The sequence below is a fragment of the Balaenoptera acutorostrata genome, chromosome 10 (assembly GCF_949987535.1).
Source record: "Balaenoptera acutorostrata chromosome 10, mBalAcu1.1, whole genome shotgun sequence".
Taxonomy (NCBI): Eukaryota; Metazoa; Chordata; class Mammalia; order Artiodactyla; family Balaenopteridae; genus Balaenoptera; species Balaenoptera acutorostrata.
The window spans coordinates 83,121,166-83,145,843 of NC_080073.1; the positions used below are offsets into that span (position 1 = coordinate 83,121,166).

General features: G+C 51.9%; 1 protein-coding gene across 1 annotated transcript in view; it reads left to right on the forward strand.

The window, feature by feature from the left end:
- Positions 1–24,678, forward strand: part of TNXB (tenascin XB) — a 59,989-nt gene that overhangs the window by 21,877 nt on the left and 13,434 nt on the right. Inside the window, exons 10-23 of the mRNA XM_057554971.1 lie at positions 743–1,033; positions 1,386–1,691; positions 3,639–3,971; positions 4,363–4,710; positions 7,703–8,008; positions 14,955–15,254; positions 16,539–16,826; positions 17,105–17,401; positions 17,943–18,257; positions 18,383–18,706; positions 19,112–19,459; positions 21,190–21,486; positions 23,213–23,545; positions 23,956–24,303. Of these exons, the coding sequence (XP_057410954.1) occupies positions 743–1,033; positions 1,386–1,691; positions 3,639–3,971; positions 4,363–4,710; positions 7,703–8,008; positions 14,955–15,254; positions 16,539–16,826; positions 17,105–17,401; positions 17,943–18,257; positions 18,383–18,706; positions 19,112–19,459; positions 21,190–21,486; positions 23,213–23,545; positions 23,956–24,303 (4,434 nt within the window). The remainder of the gene's footprint in view (positions 1–742; positions 1,034–1,385; positions 1,692–3,638; positions 3,972–4,362; positions 4,711–7,702; positions 8,009–14,954; positions 15,255–16,538; positions 16,827–17,104; positions 17,402–17,942; positions 18,258–18,382; positions 18,707–19,111; positions 19,460–21,189; positions 21,487–23,212; positions 23,546–23,955; positions 24,304–24,678) is intronic.

The window sequence follows — 24,678 nt, forward strand, 5'->3', positions numbered from 1 at the left end:
GATTCAGGGCTACAGAGTGTCCACAGAACTTAGCAATGGCGAGGTCACCACTCACCCTGGTGAGAGCGGCTGGTGGAGGGTGGAGCTGGGTTGGGAGGGTGATGTAGGTGAGGACATGACTACAAGCAGTGTAGACATCTCCTTCTGGAATTTGGGCTGGGACTAGAGAGCAAAGAGGGAGGGTGGAGGCTAGAGGGCGATGCAGCTGAGGGGAGGAGCTTGTGTAAATGCTCATGGCACAGCCGAGGGAGGGAGGGTAGGAGAAGAGGAAGTGGGGCCCAGAGCACAGGTGTGGGGGGCTCTCCCACGTTAAAACGCGCCAAGGACCAAGCTTCCCTCTCTTGGAGAAGATACCAACTAGTTGTTAGGCCTGGAAACAGTAGAGACTGTCCTGGAAGACTTCCCTGGCCATGGAGATGTGGAAGGGGCTGGCTGGGCTCCCTTCTCTCTGAAGCCCTTTCCAGGCTGCAGAATGAGTCAGGGCCACACTAGTCCATACGGTGCTTTTGTGCCCCATCAAAGAAAGCACCCCTTCTTCCAGGTGGGCATAGCCCTTCGCCAGGATACACAGCTTGGCAAGCAGAGTGCTGGCTGGATTTCAGTCCCTCAGTGCTCCCTCCACCGTGCACCTTTTGTGTAGTGAACAGCCTGCACAACCTCACACAGCATCCCCAGGTGGGAGACGGATTCCTCCTTATCCTCTGACCTGTGTCCCTCCCTTCTCTCTACCTGCTCTTCCTAGTGCCTCTGACTGATTCCACCTCAGTGACTCCACCCCGCCTGGGAAAGCTGTGGGTGACAGATCCCACCCCAGATTCGCTGCACCTCTCCTGGACTGTCCCTGAGGGCCAGTTTGACTCCTTCGTGGTCCAATACAGGGACAGGGATGGACGGCCCCAGGTGGTGCCCGTGGAAGCTCCCGAGCGCTCGGTCATCGTCTCCCCGCTGGACCCTGACCGCAAGTACAGATTCAGTCTGTTTGGGATTGCCAACAAGAAGCGGCATGGCCCCCTCACGGCCGATGGCACCACTGGTGAGTAGCAGCCACCTAAGCCCCCGTGTGACCCCTCCCAGTCTTCCACATGCTTGCCCCCAGCCAGGAACCAGCTGGGGCCTCCCAGCGAGATGGCTGACTCCGCATCCCGGCCCTGCTTGTGGGCTCAGGGCCAGCCAGCCTCCCCCGCACTGCTGGGACCCTTTCATCCTGTTCAGCTGCTCCCCAAGGCCCAGAAGGTGTGTCATACCCTGGCTGTGCCAGATTTCTCAGAGTTCATCACTCATGCTAATTGCGTAGAGACTCGCACAGGTGTGACAACCTGTCCAAACCCCAGGCCCCAATCCTGGGTTCTGCCAGTTCAGCCCAGCCTGGATCCTCTTATTTACAGCCCCAGAGAAGAGAGAGGAGCCCCGCCACCCAGAGTCCCCTGAGCAGCCCCTGCTGGGGGAGCTGACAGTCACCGGCACCACCCCAGACTCCCTGCGCCTGTCCTGGACGGTGGCCCAGGGCTCTTTTGACTCCTTCACGGTCCAGTACAAGGATGCGCAGGGGCGGGCCCAGGCAGTGCCCATCAGGGGGCATGAGAATGAGGTCACCATCCCCGGCCTGGAGTCCGACCGGAAGTATAAGATGAACCTCTACGGGCTTCATGGCAGGCAGCGCGTGGGGCCTGTGTCCGTGGTGGCCACCACAGGTGAGTCAGGGCTGCACGGGGCTCCCTCCCTGGCCAACCCCCAGCCCTGTGAGCAGGACCTGACCCGGGATCCTTCACACTTCCCTCCACCTTCTCTTTCTCGGCTCCAGTTCTGCCAAACCTCCACAGTCTACTTCCCGACATCCCAGGACTTTGCATCCAGCCGCCAGCCCCTGACCAAACTTTCTTGGCCCTGCTTCTCCATCTCCAAGAACAGACCCCATTTCCCACATTCTGAGCACTGGGAATCACCCCTTCGTCCCGGGCTGTCCTCCCCATGGATGTCCTCAGCCACTGTGTTCTTTCCCCGCGGTCTTTGCTGACCTTCTTCCCCTGGCTCAGGCTGTGGTCATTTCTGAGCTTCTGTTGCCTGCTGCCCACACCCTCCCACCATAGCTGCTCTGTTCAGAGCTGGCAAATCCAAGGGACATGAGCTCCACGTTTCCCCAGCCTCCTCCCAGCCCCCTGACTGCCTGACTCCCATCCAGCTTGGAGCAGGGCAAAGGGCTCACTTTCAGCCCCCCTGCCCTGCATTCCTCCATGGGCCCAGCCTCCCCCATCCAGCACCATTTCCATGGCTGTGTAGCATCGCGGTTGGGAGCATGGGCTCTAGAGCCAACTGCCTGGATTTTTTTTTTTTTTTAATATTTATTGATTGATTGATTGATTGAAAGCTATGTTGGGTCTTCGTTTCTGTGCGAGGGCTTTCTCTAGTTGCAGCAAGCGGGGGCCACTCTTCATCGCGGTGCGCAGGCCTCTCACTGTCGCGGCCTCTCTTGTTGTGGAGCACAGGCTCCAGACGCGCAGGCTCAGCAGCCGTGGCTCACGGACCCAGTTGCTCCGCGGCATGTGGGATCTTCCCAGACCAGGGCTCGAACCCGTGTCCCCTGCATTGGCAGGCAGATTCTCAACCACTGTGCCACCTGGGAAGCCCAACTGCCTGGATTTTAATCCTAGCTCTGGGATCTTGTGCAAGTTACTGAACCTCTCTGGGCCTCAGCTTTCTCATCTGTCAAATGGGGATGATAATGGTAACAGCTTCACAGAGCTGTTAGAATTAAACGAGTTAATATACTTATGGCACCTAGAACAGTGCCTGGCACATCGAAACTGCTACTGAAGAGTGAGCTACTATTTCTCCCTGACCCTCTCACTTCCCAGTATCCTTTTTCTCTCCTCACCTCCCCACCTTCCCCATCCTTGCCTTGGTTATCATTCTTGCCTGCTGCCTCCTCAATCTCCTGTCTCCTAAGCAGTCCCCCATGGACCGTGGAGTGGGTCACAGAAGGGCTGGCTTCCCTGTGCCAGCCTCCCCGCCCCGTGGAACCTCAGCAAAGACCTAGCTGCTGCAGACGGTGGGCAGATGCCTCGGGGCTGTGACTCTAGCCCAGGCCGGGGAAGAGCACGGCCCTCCACAGCCCCCAGCGCCATCCGCAACATCTCCCCCGCCCACCCCCCAACCCCCCGCTCTTGTCTGAAGTGGAGGGAGGGGCAGGGTTGCCTCGGGAAGCCTTAGCGGAGCACATCCCATTTCCTGTCCTGGTCAGTGGGGTGGGGGAATCTGGAAAGCCCTGGGGAGGGGCAGGAGCTGAAAGGGAGGAACACAGTGGGAAGAAGCCTTACTGCCCCCTCGCTCTCCTGTGGTCAGCACTGTCCATGAACACAGCAGAGAAGCATCCCTCAGTGTTCCCTCTCTTCCCATCTCGTCTCCTTTCTCAGACGTGAGAGGCGGCCCCCTACCCCCACAGCGCAGTCGTCCAGCACTGACGAGGTTTAGGGGCCTGTCTCAGCCCTGTCTCCTTTGATGGGTTACTGAATGGCTAATACAAAGGCTACAGGAACCCCTAAGCTGACAGCTTGAAGAGTATATTTGCCAAATGTACTTTATTGTCACGATTAACATCACCACAAAGCACATCACCTGTAAAGCCTAATCTCTTCTCTCAGCCCCGCAGGAAGGCGTGGACGAGACCCCCAGCCCCACAGAGCCCAGCACAGAGGCACCAGAGCCCCCCGAGGAGCCCCTCCTGGGGGAGCTGACGGTGATAGGATCCTCCCCGGACTCGCTGAGCCTCTCCTGGACCGTCCCCCAGGGCCACTTCGACTCTTTCACCATCCAGTATAGAGACAGGAACGGGCAGCCCAAGGTGATGCGAGTGCCAGGGCACCAGGACGGGGTCACCATCTCGGGCCTGGAGCCAGACCACAAGTACAAGATGAACCTGTACGGCTTCCACAGCGGCCAGCGCGTGGGCCCCGTCTCTGTCATCGGGGTGACAAGTGAGTGGACGGTGGAAGCCCCAGGGTGGGACCTAGTGGGAGGATCACCCTCTCTCAGGTGATGGGTGAGTGGGGTGCAGGAGGCCCCTCTACTCGAGGCTGAGCCATGGTGCCCTTTGTGCCTCCTGCAGGCTCCCTGAGGACCAGTGTGTCCCCCTGGGCAGAGAAGGGCCTCCGTGAGCCATGCTGGTGGCTTCCCTGGTCCCCCACAGCTGACCCCGGAGGCTCCAGGCATGTTTATGAGATGTCAGCTGAGCAGGACCACCCAGCCCCAAGGACGGGCTTCTCTGAAGTGACTTCAGGGCCCAGAGCCGGGGCCAAGGCTTGGGAGGAGACCCAAGGACATCACCTGGGGTCCCTGCCTCACCCTCTCTGTGTCTCTCCTTCTCAGCTGCAGAGAAAGACACCTCCAGCCCCACAGAGATGGAGGAGACGCCCAGCCCCACAGAGCCCAGCACAGAGGCCTCGGAGGCCCCCGAGGAGCCCCTCCTGGGGGAGCTGACGGTGACAGGATCCTTGCCGGACTCGCTGAGCCTCTCCTGGACCGTCCCCCAGGGCCGCTTCGACTCCTTCACCGTCCAGTACAAGGGCAGGGACGGGCCCCAGGTGGTGCGTGTCGGGGGCGAGGAGAGTGAGGTGACCGTTGGGAGCCTGGAGCCCGGGCGCAAGTACAAGATGCACCTGTACGGCCTGCACGGGGGGCAGCGTGTGGGCCCCGTGTCCACCGTGGGCGTGACCGGTGAGTGAGGGCGGGGGCCTTGTTTGTTTTCCTCCCACCGGTGGCCCCCAGCCTCCCTGTGGCATTGCCCTCCCTTGCCTTCCCCACCTGCCTGGGAAAGACCTAGAAAGAACAGTTCATGGGGGACTGGGCTACAACCAGCTGCACGACTTTGAGCAAGTCTTAAACTTTCTGTGCCTGTTTCCTCAGCTGTAAAATGGGGATAGTAACACCTACCTCACAGAACTGTTGTGAGATGAAATGAGTTAACAGACCTAAGAATGGGTCTGGCACCAAGTAAACATGCTGGCAGTGTTTGCTGCTATGGTTACTATATTTGTCCTTACCCTGGGGTCTGCTCTGTCCCCTTTGGCTGGTTCAGCTTAGATGTTCAGAATGTGCATGAGACATTGCCCTCTTCACCAGTGCAGCTGGAAACTTTCTTTACTACTCATCCAGTGAGTGGTTATAGCAAGGAAGAATGTCCCTTCCACCCGGGTACAGGGCCACTCAGCCACCACAGAGGACCAGCCTGGGCACCTACTGTCCAGAGCCCCAGCGTGAGAGGCCAGATCACAGACAGGCCTCTGGGACCCTCCTGCTAATCCGCCCAGCTTGGCCCCAGCAAGGGGCATCTCTTTTCCCCTTTGTTCACTGAAAGAAAGACACAGCTTTTTCAAAAGCAACTTTTAATATAAAGGGAAAGATTTTAAAAAGCAGAGAAACAGGTTTCCAGAGCATGGTTTCTGTACTTCTCAAAGGGACTTGGTTGGCTTAGTTTCCAGAAGCTTCCACTCCCGATTTCTCTTCTTTCTTTAGTCAGCACAGAGAGTAGGGAGAGGGGAAATCCTCCCTGAGTTCCTGTCCTGCAGGCCTGAAGTAGCAGGATGGAGGCTCGTGCCAGGCCCAGAAAAATGTGGCCGAGGTTTCTCCTGGAGTCACCCTCAGTCCGTCCATCTGTCCGGGACAGCCACACTGGTCCCTGGGTAAGGATGGACAGTGTCGGGCACTGACTGAGGTGGTGCAGTAGAGGAAAATTGAATCCTGGAATCGGAGAAACTGAGTTCCATTCGTGGCTCCTCAGTTCTTAGCTGTGCGATGGCGCTCATCATCCGAGCAGGAAGGTGATAGGCAGCTGGAGCCCGCTGAGCTGACCCAGGGCCGGTCCCTGGCACACAGCGCGTGGTGAACCGTTGCTAGGAGAACTAACGTGCAGCTTTAGAAACATGGCTAACTTGGGAAAGGATTATGCCAAATGCAGCATAGGGCCTGCGGTACTCATGGGTGGTTATCATTCCACCTTTCCCAGTTAAGTCAAACCACCAGTGATAAGGCTTGATGGTGAGGGACAGTTTCTCTCTCTCATGGAAAGAAGTACAGAGGCGCAGGAAACGGATGCTAAAGGAACCAGCAGAGCTAGAAGGCAAATGAAGTGGAACACAGTGCGTGGCCTGGCACCTGTACCTGGGAGAAGCTCAGTACGTGATGGTTGCTCTGGCCCGCCTTCAGCTGCCTGCATCCCTGCCCTCCCCACTCAGACTTATTTCTGTCCTCCTGAGGCCTCATCTCCAGCCTGGCCACACCACACGGCTGGTGGGATCTTAGTTCCCCGACCAGGGATTGAACCCGTGCCCCCTACAGTGGAAGCGTGGAGCCCTAACCACTGGACCACCAGGGAAGTCCCATGCCAGCCTGTTTTTAAAGCACGTTTTATCAGTACAGAGCCTAGTCTTGTCCTCCCACAGGAGCCAAAGAAACAAGCTCTTGGGAACCCCACCCACCCAGCCACCCCTCTGCCAGTTGCCTCTTGGGACCACCTTCCAGGCTGGTCACTAATGAGCAGGGCTTCCCAGACTCAGCTCATTCTGGGGCAATGGGGACCAGCAGGTCCTGAGCTTGGCCTTTTCCAGACGTGCAGACCATTCATTAATGTAACAAATATTTGTGGAGCACCCACTGGGTGCCAGTGCTGGGGACACAGCAGTGAACAAGGCAAAGCCCCTGCTGAGAGCTCACATTCTGTCAGAGGGAGACAGGCACCAAATTGCACAAATATGTCAGTGGGACCGTATGTGACAGTGACAAGAGCTGGGGAGAAAAGCAAAGCCCAGTAGGTGAGATGGTGAGTGGGCGGGAAGCAGGCAGGAAAGGGCCTCCCTGAGAAAAGGACCTGCAGGAGGGAGAGGACAAGCCACGCAGGCCTCTGGGGAAGAGCATCCGGAGCAGAGGGAGGGTGCCTGAATGTCTGTGGACCAGTGAGAAATGTTTTGGAATGGGGAGGGTGACGTGAGAGATAAACAGGTGGGGCCTCGGAGGACATTGTAAGGACCTGGTTTTTTCTCTGAGTGAGATGGAAGCCATTGCGGGAACAGACTCTGACTAATGTGTTAACAGAGCAAAGGGGATGACGGTGGAGGAGGGAGGGGATTTAGGAGACTGTGCTATAATCCAGTAAGAGCACGTGTGCTTAGAGATGGTGGCGGTGGAGTTGGGCAGGGGGAAGGGGGTCAGCTTCTGAAGATAGTGCAGACAGGATTTCCTCACAGGCCGGCTGAGGGGTGGAAGAGAGGACTCAGGGATGACTCGGAGAATGAAGCTGTGGTTTTGCTGAGGTGGGAAAGCTGGGGAGGGAGCAGGTGTGGGAGCAGCCCCTGAGCTCGGTTTTGGACTTGTTGCATTTGAGACATCAATTAGGCACCCAAGGAAGATGCTGAGCAAACACAAGTCTGGGGGTCAGCAGGGAGGTCTGGATGGGAGGCCTTTGGAGCCAGAGATGCACAGATGGAACTTCAGCCACTTACCCAGGGTCTCAGTGGTGGCTGACGCCCCTCCCCGCAAGCACAGCCCCGGATTCTGGCAGGGACTTAGTGAAGGGTTGTTGGCCAGACAGATGTCGCCAATCAGTGTGGTCTTACATCAGAACCACCCGGTGGGCACCACAAAAACAACGCACATAATTACTACAAGGGGAAGAGGGGCTTTTCCTAACAGCCTCCCACCGTTTCTATCTCAGCTCCACAACCGGAAGAGACTCCTCCAGCCACCGAGCCCCCCACGGAGCCGCGCCTCGGGGAGCTGACAGTGACAGATGTGACCCCCAACTCCGTGGGCCTTGCGTGGACAGTCCCTGAGGGCCAGTTTGACTCCTTCGTGGTCCAGTACAAGGACAGGGACGGGCAGCCCCAGGCGGTGCCTGTGGCCGCAGACCAGCGAGAGGCCACTGTCCCCGGCCTGGAGCCTGCACGCAAATACAAGCTGAACTTCTACGGGCTACATGGTGGGCAGCGTGTGGGCCCACTCTCTGTGGTAGCCATGACCGGTGAGTGAGCGTGGGTAAAGGTAGTTCCCATCCCTGGTTACCCGGGGCCACCCCCTCCCCTAGCCTCTCTCTCAGGTCCTGCCTCAGTGGCCCCCGCAGGTCCTCCCCAGTCTATTACCTGAGCCCTTGGCTCCTCTCCTGAGCTGGAACCTTCCCTACCCTCCAGTCTCCATCTCCACTCTGTCTCCTCCCCCAGGCAGGATTGTCTTCCTCCCATCTGACCTGAGTCTAGCCAAACGCTATCTCTCTGACTGTCCACAGCTGTTTCCTTCCCTCTCTTTACAACCCTGCTGTGACTTGGACCCAGCTACCACCTCCCCCTGCTGCCCTTTTTCATTGGGGTTAAACAACACACATCCCTTGAATCTCTTCTCAGGGGCCCTCAGCCCCCTGGCCTGAGCTGTGTTCCCTTCTGGCCAAGCCAGAATCTTCCTCCCTCAGGGGAGTGGCCCTTGCTCGTGGCTCCCAGCCTCTCCCACCCCTCATGCTTCCTGGGCACAGGTTGCCACCAGTTTTGTGCTATGGTGCCTGGTGAAACCAGTGAACCACTTTCAGAGCAATGTCTTAAAATCCATAAAGTAAAATGCATAGGATTACAAAGGTAACCAATTCTATTGATTAACCAATTATCAAAAATATTTTAAAACTCGAATTTATGATTCAGTAATACAGGAACTTCATAATTAGTTCATTAAATAGCAAGACTTAGTGGCATGTTTAATAACCTACCCACATTTGGAAGCAGTGATGAGTGTAAAGAGTATTTTTTTTTGAATTTTTGAATTTTATTTTATTTATCTTTTTATACAGCAGGTTCTTATTAGTTATCCATTTTATACATATTAGTGTATACATGTCAATCCCAATCTCCCAGTTCATCCCACCACCACCACCCGCTCCCCCTGCCACTTTCCCCCCTTGGTGTCCATTCATTTGTTCTCTACATCTGTGTCTCTATTTCTGCCCTGCAAACCGGTTCATCTGCACCATTTTTCTAGGTTCCACATATATGCGTTAATATACAATATTTGTTTTTCTCTTTCTGACTTACTTCACTCTGTATGACAGACTCTAGGTCCATCCACGTCTCCACAAATCACCCAATTTCGTTCTTTCTTATGGCTGAGTAATATTCCATTGTATATATGTACCACATCTTCTTTATCCATTCATCTGTTGATGGGCCTTGAGGTTGCTTCCATGACCTGGCTATTGTAAATAGTGCTGCAGTGAACACTGGGGTGCATGTGTCTTTTTGAATTATGGTTTTCTCTGGGGATATGCCCAGTAGTGGGATTTCTGGGTCATATGGTAATTCTATTTTTAGTTTTTTAATGAACCTCCATACTGTTCTCCACAGTGGCTGTATCAATTTACATTTCCACCAACAATGCAAGAGGGTTGCCTTTTCTCCACACCCTTTCCAGCATTTGTTGTTTGTAGATTTTCTGAAGATGCCCATTCTAACTGGTGTGAGGTGATACCTCATTGTAGTTTTGATTTGCATTTCTCTAATAATTAGTGATGTTGAGCAGCTTTTCATGTGCTTCTTGGCCATCTGTATGTCTTCTTTGGAGAAATGTCTATTTAGGTCTTCTGCCTGTTTTTGGACTTGGTTGTTTGTTTTTTTAATATTGAGCTGCATGAGCTGTTTATATATTTTGGAGATTAATCCTTTGTCCATTGATTCGTTTGCAAATATTTTCTCCCATTCTGAGGGTTGTCTTTTCGTCTTGTTTGTAGTTTTCTTTGCTTTGCAAAAGCTTTTAAGTTTCATTAGGTCCCATTTGTTTATTTTTGTTTTTATTTCCATTACTCTAGGAGGTGGATCAAAAAAGATCTTGCTGTGATTTATGTCAAAGAGTGTTTTCCTCTGAGTTTTATAGTGTCCAGTCTTACATTTAGGTCTCTAATCCATTTTGAGTTTGTTTTTGTGTATGGTGTTAGGGAGTGTTCTAATTCCATTCTTTTACATGTAGCTGTCCAGTTTTCCCAGCACCACTTATTGAAGAGACTGTCTTTTCTCCATTTTATATCCTTGCCTCCTTTGTCATAGATTAGTTGACCATAAGTGTGTGAGTTTATCTCTGGGCTTTCTATCTTGTTCCATTGATCTATATTTCTGTTTTTGTGCCAGTACCATATTGTCTTGATTACTGTAGCTTTGTAGTATAGTCTGAAGTCAGGGAGTCTGATTCCTCCAGTTATGATTTTTTCCCTCAAGACTGCTTTGGCTATTCGGGGTCTTTTGTGTCTCCACACAAATTTTAAGATTTTTTGTTCTAGTTCTGTAAAAAATGCCATTGGTAATTTGATAGGGATTGCACTGAATCTGTAGATTGCTTTGGGTAGTATAGTCATTTTCACAATATTGATTCTTCCAATCCAATAACATGGTATATCTCTCCATCTGTTGGTATCATCTTTAATTTCTTTCATCAGTGTCTTATAGTTTTCTGCATACAGGTCTTTTGTCTCCCTAGGTAGGTTTATTCCTAGGTATTTTATTCTTTTTGTTGCAATGGTAAATGGGAGTGTTTCCTTAATTTCTCTTTCAGATTTTTTATCATTAGTGTATAGGAATGCAAGAGATTTCTGTGCATTAATTTTGTATCCTGCATCTTTACCAAATTCATTAATTAGCTCTAGTAGTTTTCTGGTGGCATCTTTAGGATTCTCTATGTATAGTATCATGTCATCTGCAAACAGTGACAGTTTTACTTCTTCTTTTCCAATTTGTATTCCTTTTATTTCTTTTTCTTCTCTGATTGCCATGGCTAGGACTTCCAAAACTATGTTGAATAATAGTGGTGAGAGTGGACATCCCTGTCTTGTTCCTGATCTTAGAGGAAATGCTTTCAGTTGTTCACCATTGAGAATGATGTTTGCTGTGGGTTTGTCGTATATGGCCTTTATTATGTTGAAGTAGGTTCCCTCTATGCCCACTTTCTGGAGAGTTTTTATCATAAATGGGTGTTGAATTTTGTCAAAAGCTTTTTCTGCATCTATTGAGAGGACCATATGGTTTTTATTCTTCAGTTTGTTAATACGGTGTATCACATTGATTGATTTGCATATATTGAAGAATCCTTGCAGCCCTGGGATAAATCCCACTTGATCATGGTGTATCATCCTTTTAATGTGTTGTTGGATTCTGTTTGCTAGTATTTTGTTGAGGATTTTTGCATCTATATTCATCAGTGATATTGGTCTGTAATTTTCTTTTTTGTAGCATCTTTGTCTGGTTTTGGTATCAGGGTGATGGTGGCCTCATAGAATGAGTTTGGGAGTGTTCCTTCCTCTGCAATTTTTGGAAGAGTTTGAGAAGGATGGGTGTTAGCTCTTCTCTAAATGTTTGATAGAATTCACATGTGAAGCCATCTGGTCCTGGACTTCTGTTTGTTGGAAGATTTTTAATCACAGTTTCAATTTCATTACTTGTGATTGGTCTGTTCATATTTTCTGTTTCTTCCTGGTTCAGTCTTGGAAGGTTATACCTTTCTAAGAATTTGTCCATTTCTTCCAGGGTGTCCATTTTATTGGCATAGAGTTGCTTGTAGTAGTTTCTTAAGATGCTTTGTATTTCTGCGGTGTCTGTTGTAACTTCTCCTTTTTCATTTCTAATTTTATTGATTTGAGTCCTCTCCCTCTTTTTCTTGATGAGTCTGGCTAATGGTTTATCAATTTTGTTTATCTTCTCAAAGAACCAGCTTTTAGTTTTATTGATCTTTGCTATTGTTTTGTTTCTATTTCATTTATTTCTGCTCTGATCTTTATGATTTCTTTCCTTCTACTAACTTTGGGTTTTGTTTGTTCTTCTTTCTCTAGTTCCTTCAGGTGTAAGGTTAGATTGTTTATTTGAGATTTTTCTTGTTTCTTGAGGTAGGCTTGTATAGCTATAAACTTCCCTCTTAGAACTGCTTTTGCTGCATCCCACAGGTTTTGGATCATCGTGTTTTCATTGTCATTTGTCTCTGGGTATTTTTTGATTTCCTCTTTGATTTCTTCAGTGATCTCTTGGTTATTTAGTAACGTATTGTTTAGCCTCCATGTGTTTGTGTTTTTTATGTTTTTTTCCCTGTAATTGATTTCTAATCTCATAGTGTTGTGGTCAGAAAAAATGCTTGATATGATTTCAATTTTCTTAAATTTACTGTGGCTTGATTTGTGACCCAAGATGTGATCTATCCTGGAGAAGGTTCCGTGTGCACTTGAGAAGAAAGTGTAATCTGTTTTTGGATGGAATGTCCTATAAATATCAACTAAATCTATCTGGTCTATTGTGCCATTTAAAGCTTGTGTTTCCTTACTAATTTTCTATTTGGATGATCTGTCCATTGGTGTAAGTGAGGTGTAAAAGTCCCCCACTATTATTGTGTTACTGTCGATTTCCTCTTTTATAGCTGTTAGCAGTTGCCTTATGTATTGAGGTGCTCCTGTGTTGGGTGCATATATATTTGTAATTGTTATATCTTCTTCTTGGATTGATCCCTTGATCATTATGTAGTGTCCTTCCTTGTCTCTTGTAACATGCTTTATTTTAAAGTCTATTTTATCTGATAGGAGTATTGCTACTCCAGCTTTCTTTTGATTTCCATTTGCATGGAATATCTTTTTCCATCCCCTCACTTTCAGTCTGTACGTGTCCCTAGGTCTGAAGTGGGTCTCTTGTAGACAGCATATATATGGGTCTTGTTTTTGTATCCATTCAGCGAGCCTGTGTCTTTTGGTTGGAGCATTTAATCCATTCACATTTAAGGTAATTATTGATATGTATGTTCCTATGACCATTTTCTTAATTGTTTTGGGTTTGTTTTTGTTGGTCCTTTTCTTCTCTTGTGTTTCCCACTTAGAGAAGTTCCTTTAGCATTTGTTGTAGAGCTGGTTTGGTGGTGCTGAATTCTCTTAGCTTTTGCTTGTCTGTAAAGCTTTTGATTTCTCCATCGAATCTAAATGAGATCCTTGCCGGGTAGAGTAATCTTTGTTGTAGGTTCTTCCCTTTCATCACTTTAAATATGTCATACCACCCCCTTCTGGCTTGTAGAGTTTCTGCTGAGAAATCAGCTGTTAACCTTATGGGAGTTCCTTTGTATGTTATTTGTCGTTTTTCCCTTGCTGCTTTCAATAATTTTTCTTTGTCTTTAAGTTTTGCCAATTTGATTACTATGTGTCTTGGCGTGTTTCTCCTTGGGTTTATCCTGTATGGGACTGTCTGCACTTCCTGGACTTGGGTGGCTCTTTCCTTTCCCATGTTAGGGAAGTTTTCAACTATAATCTCTTCAAATATTTTCTCTGGTCCTTTCTCTCTCTCTTCTCCTTCTGGGACTCCTATAATGCGAATGTTGTTGCGTTTAATGTTGTCCCAGAGGTCTCTTAAGCTGTCTTCATTTCTTTTCATTCTTTTTTCTTTATTCTGTTCTGCAGCAGTAAATTCCACCATTCTGTCTTCCAGGTCACTTATCCATTCTTTTGCCTCAGTTATTCTGCTATTGATTCCTTCTAGTGTACCTTTCATTTCAGTTATTGTATTGTTCATCTCTGTTTGTTCTTTAATTCTTCTAGGTCTTTGTTAAACATTTCTTGCATCTTCTTGATCTTTGCCTCCATTCTTTTCCCGAGGTCCTGGATCATCTTCACTATCATTATTCTGAATTCTTTTTCTGGAAGGTTGCCTATCTCCACTTCATTTAGTTGTTTTTCTGGGGCTTTATCTTGTTCCTTCATCTGGTACATAGCCCTCTGCCTTTTCATCTCCTCTATCTTTCTGTGAATGTGGTTTTTGTTCCACAGGCTGCAGGATTGTAGTTCTTCTTGCTTCTGCTGTCTGCCCTCTGGTGGATGAGGCTATCTAAGAGGCTTGTTCAAGTTTCCTGATGGGAGGGACTGGTGGTGGGTAGAGCTGGGTGTTGCTCTGGTGGGCAGAGCTCAGTAAAACTTTAATCCACTTGTCTGCTGATGGGTGGGGCTGGGTTCCCTCCCTGTTGATTGTTTGGCCTGAGGCAGCCCAGCACTGGAGACTACCGGGCTCTTTGGTGGGGCTAATGGAGGGCTCTGGGAGGGCTCATGCCAAGGAGTACTTCCCAGAACTTCTGCTGCCAGTGTCCTTGTCCTCATGATGAGCCACAGCCACCCCCCACCTCTGCAGGAGACCCTCCAACACTAGCAGGTAGGTCTGTTTCAGTCTCCTATGGGGTCACTGCTCCTTCCCCTGGGTCCCGATGCACACACTACTTTGTGCATGCCCTCCAAGAGTGGGGTCTCTGTTTCCCCCAGTCCTGCCGAAGTCCTGCAATCAATTCCCACTAGCCTTCAAAGTCTGATTCTCTGGGAATTCCTCCTCCCATTGCCGGACCCCCAGTTTGGGAAGCCTGACATTGGGCTCAGAACCTTCACTCCAGTGGGTGGACTTCTGTGGTATAAGTGTTCTCCAGTTTGTGAGCCACCCACCCAGCAGTTATGGGATTTGATTTTATTGTGATTGCGCCCTTCCTACTGTCTCACTGTGGCTTCTCCTTTGTCTTTGGATGTGGGGTATCTTTTCTGGTGAGTTCCAGTGTCTTCCTGTCGATGATTGTTCAGCAGTTAGTTGTGATTCTGGTGCTCTCGCAAGAGGGAGTGAGCACATGTCCTTCTCCTCCGCCATCTTGAACCAATCTCTGTAAAAAGTATTCTGAAGTTTCTGCAGTAATTCTAAGGTGATGTGACAATCTCTGTGATTCCTATTGGTGACAGGGTTACAAGCACTGCTAGTACCACCGTGGTTGGTTTCCTATATTCATCATTGAAAGAAATGCTACATTTCACTTAGAGATCAGTGCAAAAGAGATGTAACTGTTTCCCATCTCAGTTCAAAGCCCTGTAAGGCCCTCGGAGCCCAGGAGCCCTGTGAGGGGGGATTTCTCCCGCCAGAGGTCTCAGCCATGTTCTTTGTCCTCCTGGATCCTAGCTCCCCTCTCTCCAGCCCCAGGCACAGAGCCCCGCCTTGAGCCACGTCTGGGGGAGCTGACAGTGATGGACGTGACCCCGGACTCCGTGGGCCTCTCCTGGACAGTCCCCGAGGGTGAATTCGACTCCTTCGTGGTCCAGTACAAGGACAGGGACGGGCAGCCCCATGTGGTGCCTGTGGCCTCAGACCAGCGTGAGGTCACCATCCCCGGCCTGGAGCCCAATAGGAAATACAAGTTCCTGCTCTTTGGGATCCAGGACGGGAAACGCCACAGCCCCGTCTCTGTGGAGGCAAAGACAGGTGAGAGGGACCCCCACGAAGCTGAGCCTGAGGCCCCAGCCCTGCTGCCCTTCCTCACGCTGCCCTATCACCTTTCCCTTCCGCCCGGTCTCCGCTTCATCCACCTCTTCTGTTTTATTTGAAAAGCCACACTGCCTGCCCCGATCCCAGGCAGATGAGAACCAGGAAAATGGGGCCAGTTCCTGGATCAGTTTCCCCTGCTGACTTTTCCCCTCTTCTCATAATTCCTCCTTCTGTTGAACGGGGGAGCCTCCTTCAGACCCCTTCCTGGAAGGTGGAACAGGAGAAACAGCAGGGCTAGATGCGGGGGAGGGAGCTAGGAGCCATTCCACCTCCCTTGGCCTGTGAGTCCTCAGCCCTGTGTAGCCATCACCTCCTGAGGAGTCTTCCCTCTGACTCTCACCCAGTTTCCCACCTACTGGCCCAGACACACTGGGTCCCATATCTGCCTCCCCAGAGGGACCCCTTTCCTCCTCTGCCCTCTTCCTGGAGCCTCAGAAACTGGGGACCAGAGGAGCGCAAGACTGGCTGCCCAGTCAGGCCCAGCCCAGCTGTGCCCCTTTCCTGGGTTTTGGTCCAGGCACTCCCCTGCCCCTGGGGGCTCCCTGTTGCCAGAAAACTCTCACAATAACAATGCCGTCAGCATCCTTGCTGTCCAAGAATGCAGAAGGCCAGCTCCTTCTCAGGCCTCGGGATGGCTTCTTGGGCAGATACCAGATCCTTCTCCCGTCTGAGCTCCCCTTCTTCTCCCCATACCCCCCTCACACATAGGCAGCCCCCACTCCTCCACTGGGTCCTATGAGGGTCACCTCCATCATAATATCCTACCTCCCCACCAGCTGTCTGCCCCCATCAGGGATCCTGTGCCCCCTCTGACATCCCCAGGACCCTTGGATTTCCCCAGGGACCAGTCCGATCACAAAGAGTGGGTTCCTTGGTCATAGGAAATAAGCAGACCAAGTCTGTGATAAGCTGCACCCTGCTAAGGAAATAGTCTCTACTAGGTGGTTAGAGCCTGGACAGCAAGAGGAATAAGATAAATAGGTAGCTAGGGAATCTCTTCTCCCAGAGATGTCTCAGGACAGAAGACCCCTCCCTGCGCTGGTTAAGTGGACAGAGGCATGGCCAGTTGGGGATGCTGGCAGGCATGGGAGGGTGATGGAAATATTTGGGGGAAGCACTAATCATTTGGGCAGTTCTGGGTTTTTCCATTCTCAAGTGGGAGGCAGTCAAGGAGTCGTTTTGGAAAAAAAAATAAACACAAGAACCTTTTCTCTCTGTCAGTTGCTCGAGGTGACACCAGCCCAGGAGCCCCACCCCGCCTTGGGGAGCTGTGGGTGACAGACCCCACCCCAGACTCACTGCGCCTCTCCTGGACAGTCCCCGAGGGCCACTTTGACTCCTTTGTGGTCCAGTTCAAGGACAGGGACGGGCCCCGGGTGGTGCCTGCAGAGGGCCACGAGCGCTCAGTCACCATCGGCCCTCTGGACGCCAGCCGCAAGTACAGATTCCTCCTCTACGGCCTCCTGGGCAAGAGGCGCCATGGCCCCCTCACCACCGAGGGCACCACAGGTGAGGGCAGCCCCTGCGGGCGGGCATCTCTGATCTGGAGGCTCCCCCGGGGAAGGTCCTTGTGGTCAGTTGTGGTGGCTGCCATCACGACTGTTGTTTGGCTCCAGCTGTTCTGGCTGGGATCCGGCGCCCCCTCTCCTTGCACAAGCCCAGAGATCCAGCCCTGCAGGATGCAGCCGTGGTACAGCCCTGCCTATAGATCTCTCAGTCCTTCCCTTCAGCGTCACCCAGCCTTCCAGAAACAACGCGACCATTTCCTCTCTGTGTTTCCATCTCAGAGACCCGGAGAGCTGTGGACGAGGCTGGAACAAAACCACGTCTGGGGGAGGAGCTGCAGGTGACCAGCGTGACATCAGACTCCGTGGGCCTCTCGTGGACGGTCCCCGAGGGCCAGTTTGACTCCTTCGTGGTCCAGTACAAGGACAGAGATGGGCAACCCCAGGTGGTGCCCGTGGAGGGCAGCCTCAGGGAGGTCAGTGTCCCAGGCCTGGACCCTGCCCGCAGGTACAAGCTGCTGCTCTACGGGCTATACGAGGGCAAGCGTGTGGGTCCCATCTCCACCATCGCCATGACCGGTGAGTGCAGCTGGGGGGAACACGCTGTCCCTCCTGCCCGCCTGGCTCTCCTGGTCTGGTGGGGCCACACGAATTCAGAGCTTCCTACACTCCTTCTTTTGGGGGAAGGGATCAGCTTCATAGAGGCATAATTTACATACAATAAATTTCACCCATTTTAAGCTCATAATTCAATGAGTTTGGGCAGTTGTATAAGCCATGAAACCATTACCACAACAAAGATATAAAACATTGACTCCAGAAGTTTCCCTATTCTCATTTGCAGTCAGTTTCCCCACCCGCAGCTTCTGACAATCACTAATTGCTTTCTATCATTATAGTTTTTCCTTTTTAAGCTTTTCATTTAACAGAATCATACAGTACACAGTTTTTTGTGTTTTTCTTGCACTTAATGCTTTTGAAATTCATCACTGTGTATCAGTAGTTGGTCCTTCTTATTACTGACCTCTTGTCTTCACCTCCTCCCCTCCTTCCATCCTCTTGGAGAGTCTTGGTGCAGTGACAAACCAGTCACCCATCTCTACCTGTCTCTCTGAACCAGCCCCCAGGGAAGAAATCGAAGCCGAGACTGAGGCCCCCAGCCCTCCAGCATCTGAGCCCCGTCTGGGGGAGGTGACTGTGGAGGAGGGCACCCCACACACCCTGCATCTCTCCTGGACCGTGATTGAGGGAGAATTTGACTCCTTCGAGGTCCAGTACACAGACGAGGATGGGCAACTCCAAGTAGTCCATTTAGGGGGCAACCAGAATGACATCACCCTCTCTGGCCTGGAATCCGACCACAGATACCTGGTGAGCCTGTACGGTCTCCACGATGGGCAGCATGTGGGTCCTGCGCACGTCGAGGCCCTGACAGGTGAGCAAAATAACTCTGCCCACTCGGCTTCCTTCCAGGTGGCTGTGAGGGCCCAGAGGAGGGCAGAGTCCCCGTGGACACCGTGCCCCTCTCTCAGGTCCTTCTCTCTCCGTGTCTGTGTTCAGCCCAAAATGAGGAAGAGGATGAACCTTCAGAATCTCCCTCTACCAACCCTGAGCCTCAGGTCACGCCTCGCCTGGGGGAGCTGGCAGTGACAGATGCCACCCCCGAATCCCTGAGCCTCTCCTGGACCATCCCCGAGGGCCCGTTTGACCACTTCCTGATCCAGTACAAGAACGGGGACGGACAGCCCAAGGCAGTGAGGGTGCCAGGATACGAGGACGGGGTCACCATCTCGGGCCTGGAGCCAGACCACAAGTACAAGATGAAACTGTACGGCTTCCACAGCGGCCAGCGCGTGGGCCCCGTCTCTGTCATCGGGGTGACAAGTGAGTGGACGGTGGAAGCCCCAGGGTGGGACCTAGTGGGAGATCACCCTCTCTCAGGTGATGGGTGAGTGGGGTGCAGGAGGCCCCTCTACTCGAGGCTGAGCCATGGTGCCCTTTGTGCCTCCCCACCACCCCTCGCCTCCAGGCTCCCTGAGGACCAGCAGGTCCTCTTGGGCAGAGAAGGGCCTCCGTGAGCCATGCTGGTGGCTGCCCTGGTCCCCCACAGCTGACCCCAGAGGCTCCAGGCATGTTTATGAGATGTCAGCTGAGCAGGACCACCCAGCCCCAAGGACGGGCTTCTCTGAAGTGACTTCAGGGCCTGGAGCCGGGGCCAAGGCTTGGGAGGAGACCCAAGGACATCACCTGGGGTCCCTGCCTCACCCTCTCTGTGTCTCTCCTTCTCAGCTGCAGAGGAAGACACCCCCAGCCCCACAGAGATGGAGGAGACGCCCAGCCCCACAGAGCCCAGCACAGAGGCCTCGGAGGCCCCCGAGGAGCCCCTCCTGGGGGAGCTGACGGTGACAGGATCCTCGCCGGACTCGCTGAGCCTCTCCTGGACCGTCCCCCAGGGCCGCTTCGACTCCTTCACCGTCCAGTACAAGGGCAGGGACGGGCCCCAGGTGGTGCGTGTCGGGGGCGAGGAGAGTAAGGTGACCGTTGGGAGCCTGGAGCCCGGGCGCAAGTACAAGATACACCTGTACGGCCTGCACGGGGGGCGGCGTGTGGGCCCCGTGTCCACCGTGGGCGTGACTGGTGAGTGAGGGCCCTCCGGATGAGGTCTCAGAAAAGGTCTGATAGTAGAGCCTCTTGAGTGTCTTCCACTGAAGACCCAGGACCCTAAAACTCCTGAACATCTAACCCATCCATTGTCCATTCAACACCTCAGGACAGGTGTGATCTGGAGGCAGGAAGAACGAGTTCCAGGGAAGTGCTTTGCCCATTTGAGAGAGGCCACTGGCGACTGAGGCCTCCAAGTCAGTCACGCACTGACCTGTCTGTGGCTCTCTGCTTTGCCTGGAACTCTGAAAAGAGCTCTTTTTGGGTGTTGGGACAAATGCCATGAAATGCTAATTCTCAACAAGTATTTATTACATAAAATTTCAAACATATACCCAAAGAGAAAGAATAGCATAATGAACTGCCATGTGTCAATCACCCTGCCTCAACCAAAAATCAACTCCTGGCCAGTCTAGCTCATCCAGACCCCACTCACTTCCCACCCTCCCCAACTAGAATGTTTTCTTTATTAACAGCTTTATTGAGGTATAATTTACATACCATAAAATTCACCTGTTTTAAGTATACAACTTACCAATTTTAGTGTATTTACAGAGTTGTACAACCAGCATCACTAACTAATTTTAGAACTTTTCCGTCACCTCAAGAAGAAACCTGGTGTCCAGACCCATTCCCATGCCCAGCTCCGGTCCCCACTAATCTACTTTTTGTCTCTGTAGATTTGCCTTTTCTGGACGCATCATATAACTAGAATCATACAATACATGTTCTTTTGTGTCTGGCTTCTTTTACCAAGCACGTTTTTGAGGTTGATCCATGTTGTAGCGTGTAGCAGTACTTCATTCCTTTATAGCCAAATAATATTCCATTGTATGGATATACTGCTGCAATATTTTAAAACTTACTCCATACGCTCTTTACTTCATCATTACATTTTTTTTTTTTGGATGCGTTGGGTCTTTGCTGCTGTGCGTGGGCTTTCTCTAGTTGCAGTGAGTGGGCTTTGTTGTGGTGCATGGGCTTCTCATTGCAGTGGCTTCTCTTGTTGCAGAACAGGGACTCTAGGAGCATGGGCTTCAGTAGTTGTGGCACGCGGGCTCAGTAGTTGTGGCACAGGGGCTGAGTTGCTCTGCGGCATGTGGGATCTTCCCGGACCAGGGATCGAACCCGTGTCGCCTGCATTGGCAGGTGGATTCTTAACCGCTGCGCCACCAGGGAAGTCCCCATTATTACATATTTAAGTGTACTGCTCTTTTCAAAAAGACTATTTAGAAATAACCGTGATACAATGATTGTACCTTTAAAAATCAGATATCCGGGTAGTGCTACAGTTTCCTGATTGTATCATAATTGTTGTTTTGCAATTTGTTGTTGGAATCAGGTCCAAGTAAGAAAGATAGGATGCAATTGGGAGAACTGGGATTTTAAATAGGGTGGTCAGGGAAGGCCCTAAAGGGAAGGTGACATTTGAATGAAAGGAAGTGTGAACATGAGCCGTGCAGACATCTGGGGAAAGAACATTCAGGAAGAGGGAACAGTCAGTGCAAAGGCCTTGAGGCAAGAAGCTGCCTGGCACATTTGATGGACCATAACGAGGCCACAAAGAGATTCTGATGCTCATAAGCAGAAATGCATCTTAAGTTAGGCCCACAGAGCTGGCCCACCTTCTGGCCTGAATCCAGGAGAGCAGGACCTCAACAGTTCCTTCCAGCAACAGGAACAATTCTGTTTGCATCTCTTCCCAGCCCCTAAAGAGGAGCCCCCTGCCAGCCCCCCTTTGAAGCCACAGCTGGGAGAGCTGACTGTGACGGACGCCACCCCCGACTCCCTGAGCCTCTTCTGGAACGTCCCCGAGGGCCAGTTTGACCACTTCCTGATCCAGTACAAGAACGGGGACGGGCAGCCCAAGGCAGTGAGGGTGCCGGGGCACCAGGACGGGGTCACCATCTCGGGCCTGGAGCCAGACCACAAGTACAAGATGAACCTGTACGGCTTCCACAGCGGCCAGCGCATGGGCCCCGTCTCCACTGTCGGTTTAACTGGTGAGTGTACAATAGGACACTGGCCCTGCCCTGAGCTGGACTCAGTTTCCCTTTTATTGCCAGTACTCAGGTGTTTTTCTCCCACTGTTCTTGAGACTGAGCCTCCCAGGCTTCTGGGAGCAGTTCTGTGCCTGTCTGCACTCCAAGCCTTTGGTGTCACCTTAGCTGTCTCACCCTTTACAGGTGGGCTTTTTGAGTCCTTGAAGAGGCAGGGTGCCAGAGAAATAGCACAGACTCAGGCAGACCTGGGGCTGGCCCTAGCCTCAGCCCGTTAGAGCTGTGTGACCTCGAGGGAGTCACTCAACCTCTCTGTGCCTCCCTTTCCTTATCCATACAGAAGGAATAACCACACCTGTCTGGCAGGGTGGGCATGAATGTGGCTTGTCTCACACACAATGTTTGGTAACTACAGGCTCCCCCTTCTGAGGAGGAAGATTAGTTCTTGAAAACCCTTGGGGTGAATTCTTATAATTATCATTGATTTCAGTGGGTACAATTGTATTTGTTCCCCAACCCCCAAACTGACACCCATGTATGCTGTATCAACATGGAATCCTGCTAACATGGATACTATTACTTCAATAGTTAATATTAGTCATATGTGCAACTTAACAAGGCATTTTCTCTTCATTAATTACTCCCTAACATGGCTGTTGGTTGCTTTTGTTAAGCTCTTTTGTAGCTGTTACCCCCTACATGCTTAAAACCTGGTTCCCAAACACAGTGGAGATATGAAACACGATGATTTTGTAATTCAGCTATTAAGGCAGAATAAAACCCTATGCAGAACAGAAAAGACAAAAAAAAAATCTGCGGGCGTGATGGGTCATCCCTGCTGTAAGATGGCAAGAGAATTAATACAAGGTCCAAAAGCAACCCAACTACAAAGATGATCTCATGTGGTCTCATCTCTTTGCCCTCAACTGTGAAATCTAAGTTAGTTTCTCAAATGCTCAGAAAAGCCTTCTAAACCAGAGGAGGTATTAAAGGAAAATAGGAACCTGAGCACATGTACCTCCTGATGCGACATGTCGGTTAGGTGTGGTGCTGTTACAAAGCATTAGTCCTGTCCCACTAAATGAATTTACTCAGAGCTCCTACAGGTTCCATGCTGCACATGTTGAGGTCATGGGGGTCCCACCCTACCATTTTGACATCTCCACAAGTGTGTGCTCTGTCCCCTAGAAACTGAACATTCAAACCAGGGAAATGATGTCCTTTTTTAAAAAATTAATTAATTATTAATTAATTTTTAATTAATTTATTTGTTTGGCTGCGTTGGGTCTTCGTTGCTGCGCGCAGGCTTTCTCTAGTGGCGGCGAGCGGGGGCTACTCTTTGTTGCAGTGTGCGGGCTTCTCATTGCGGTGGCTTCTCTTGTTGAGGAGCGCGGGCTCTAGGCACGCAGGCTTCAGTAGTTGTGGCACACGGGCTCAGTAGCTGTGGCTCGTGGGCTGTAGAGTGCAGGCTCAGTAGTTGTGGCGCACGGGCTTAGTTGCTCCGCAGCATGTGGGATCTTCCCAGACCAGGGCTCGAACCCGTGTCCCCTGCATTGGCAGGTGGATTCTTAACAACTGTGCCACCAGGGAAGTCCTGGAAATGATGTCTTAATCCTGGTGCACTGGCTTCCAGGCTGCAGGGGCCCTGGTGTGTCTGGGAGAAATCCATCCCCTGTTAGGAGGGAACCCACAAAGCATGTCCACCCATTCTCTTTGTCTCTTGATCCAGCCTCAGAAAAAGACCAAGAAATGACCCCAGCCCCAACAGACCTGCCCACCACAGCCCCTGAACCTCCCGTCAAGCCTCACCTGGGGGAGCTGGCAGTGACAGACGCCACCCCCGAATCCCTGAGCCTCTCCTGGACCATCCCCGAGGGCCAGTTTGACCACTTCCTGATCCAGTACAAGAACGGGGACGGGCAGCCCAAGGCAGTGAGGGTGCCGGGGTACGAGGACGGGGTCACCGTCTCGGGCCTGGAGCCAGACCACAAGTACAAGATGAACCTGTACGGCTTCCACAGCGGCCAGCGCGTGGGCCCCGTCTCTGTCATCGGGGTGACAAGTGAGTGGACGGTGGAAGCCCCAGGGTGGGACCTAGTGGGAGGATCACCCTCTCTCAGGTGATGGGTGAGTGGGGTGCAGGAGGCCCCTCTACTCGAGGCTGAGCCATGGTGCCCTTTGTGCCTCCTGCAGGCTCCCTGAGGACCAGTGTGTCCCCCTGGGCAGAGAAGGGCCTCCGTGAGCCATGCTGGTGGCTGCCCTGGTGCCCCACAGCTGACCCCGGAGGCTCCAGGCATGTTTATGAGATGTCAGCTGAGCAGGACCACCCAGCCCCAAGGACGGGCTTCTCTGAACTGACTTTAGGGCCCGGAGCCGGGGCCAAGGCTTGGGAGGAGGGCCAAGGCTTGGGAGGAGACCCAAGGACATCACCTGGGGTCCCTGCCTCACCCTGTCTGTGTCTCTCCTTCTCAGCTGCAGAGGAAGACACCCCCAGCCCCACAGAGATGGAGGAGACGCCCAGCCCCACAGAGCCCAGCACAGAGGCCTCGGAGGCCCCCGAGGAGCCCCTCCTGGGGGAGCTGACGGTGACAGGATCCTCGCCGGACTCGCTGAGCCTCTCCTGGACCGTCCCCCAGGGCCGCTTCGACTCCTTCACCATCCAGTACAAGGGCAGGGACGGGCCCCAGGTGGTGCGTGTCGGAGGCGAGGAGAGTGAGGTGACCGCTGGGGGCCTGGAGCCCGGGCGCAAGTACAAGATGCACCTGTACGGCCTGCACGGGGGACGACGTGTGGGCCCCGTGTCCACCGTGGGCGTGACCGGTGAGTGAGGGCGGGGCTCAGGCGGTCTCGGGGGGAGAACTACCTTTTCCTCATGGGTGAGCTGGTTGACTGTTCTGCTCTTTCACCAGCCTTTGGTCCCCTTTTATGCCCTCCCTCCATGGCCCTGGGCCATGACCCTTGTGTAGTGCCCTGGCCTTTGCCAACCTACAGCCTCATTGTTCACAGTAATGCGGCCTCCTCTGATGGTCAATCACTGGCTCCCTCCAAGGGTGAAATGTGTCAGGCACAGACCAAGCGTGACGTTACTAGAGTTTTCTTTTCTTTCCATCTTAATCACAAATCACAGCATTCTTTGTTATAACCAAAAAAAAGGAAGAAAAAACAACCCAACATCGAACCACATTGAGATGATTA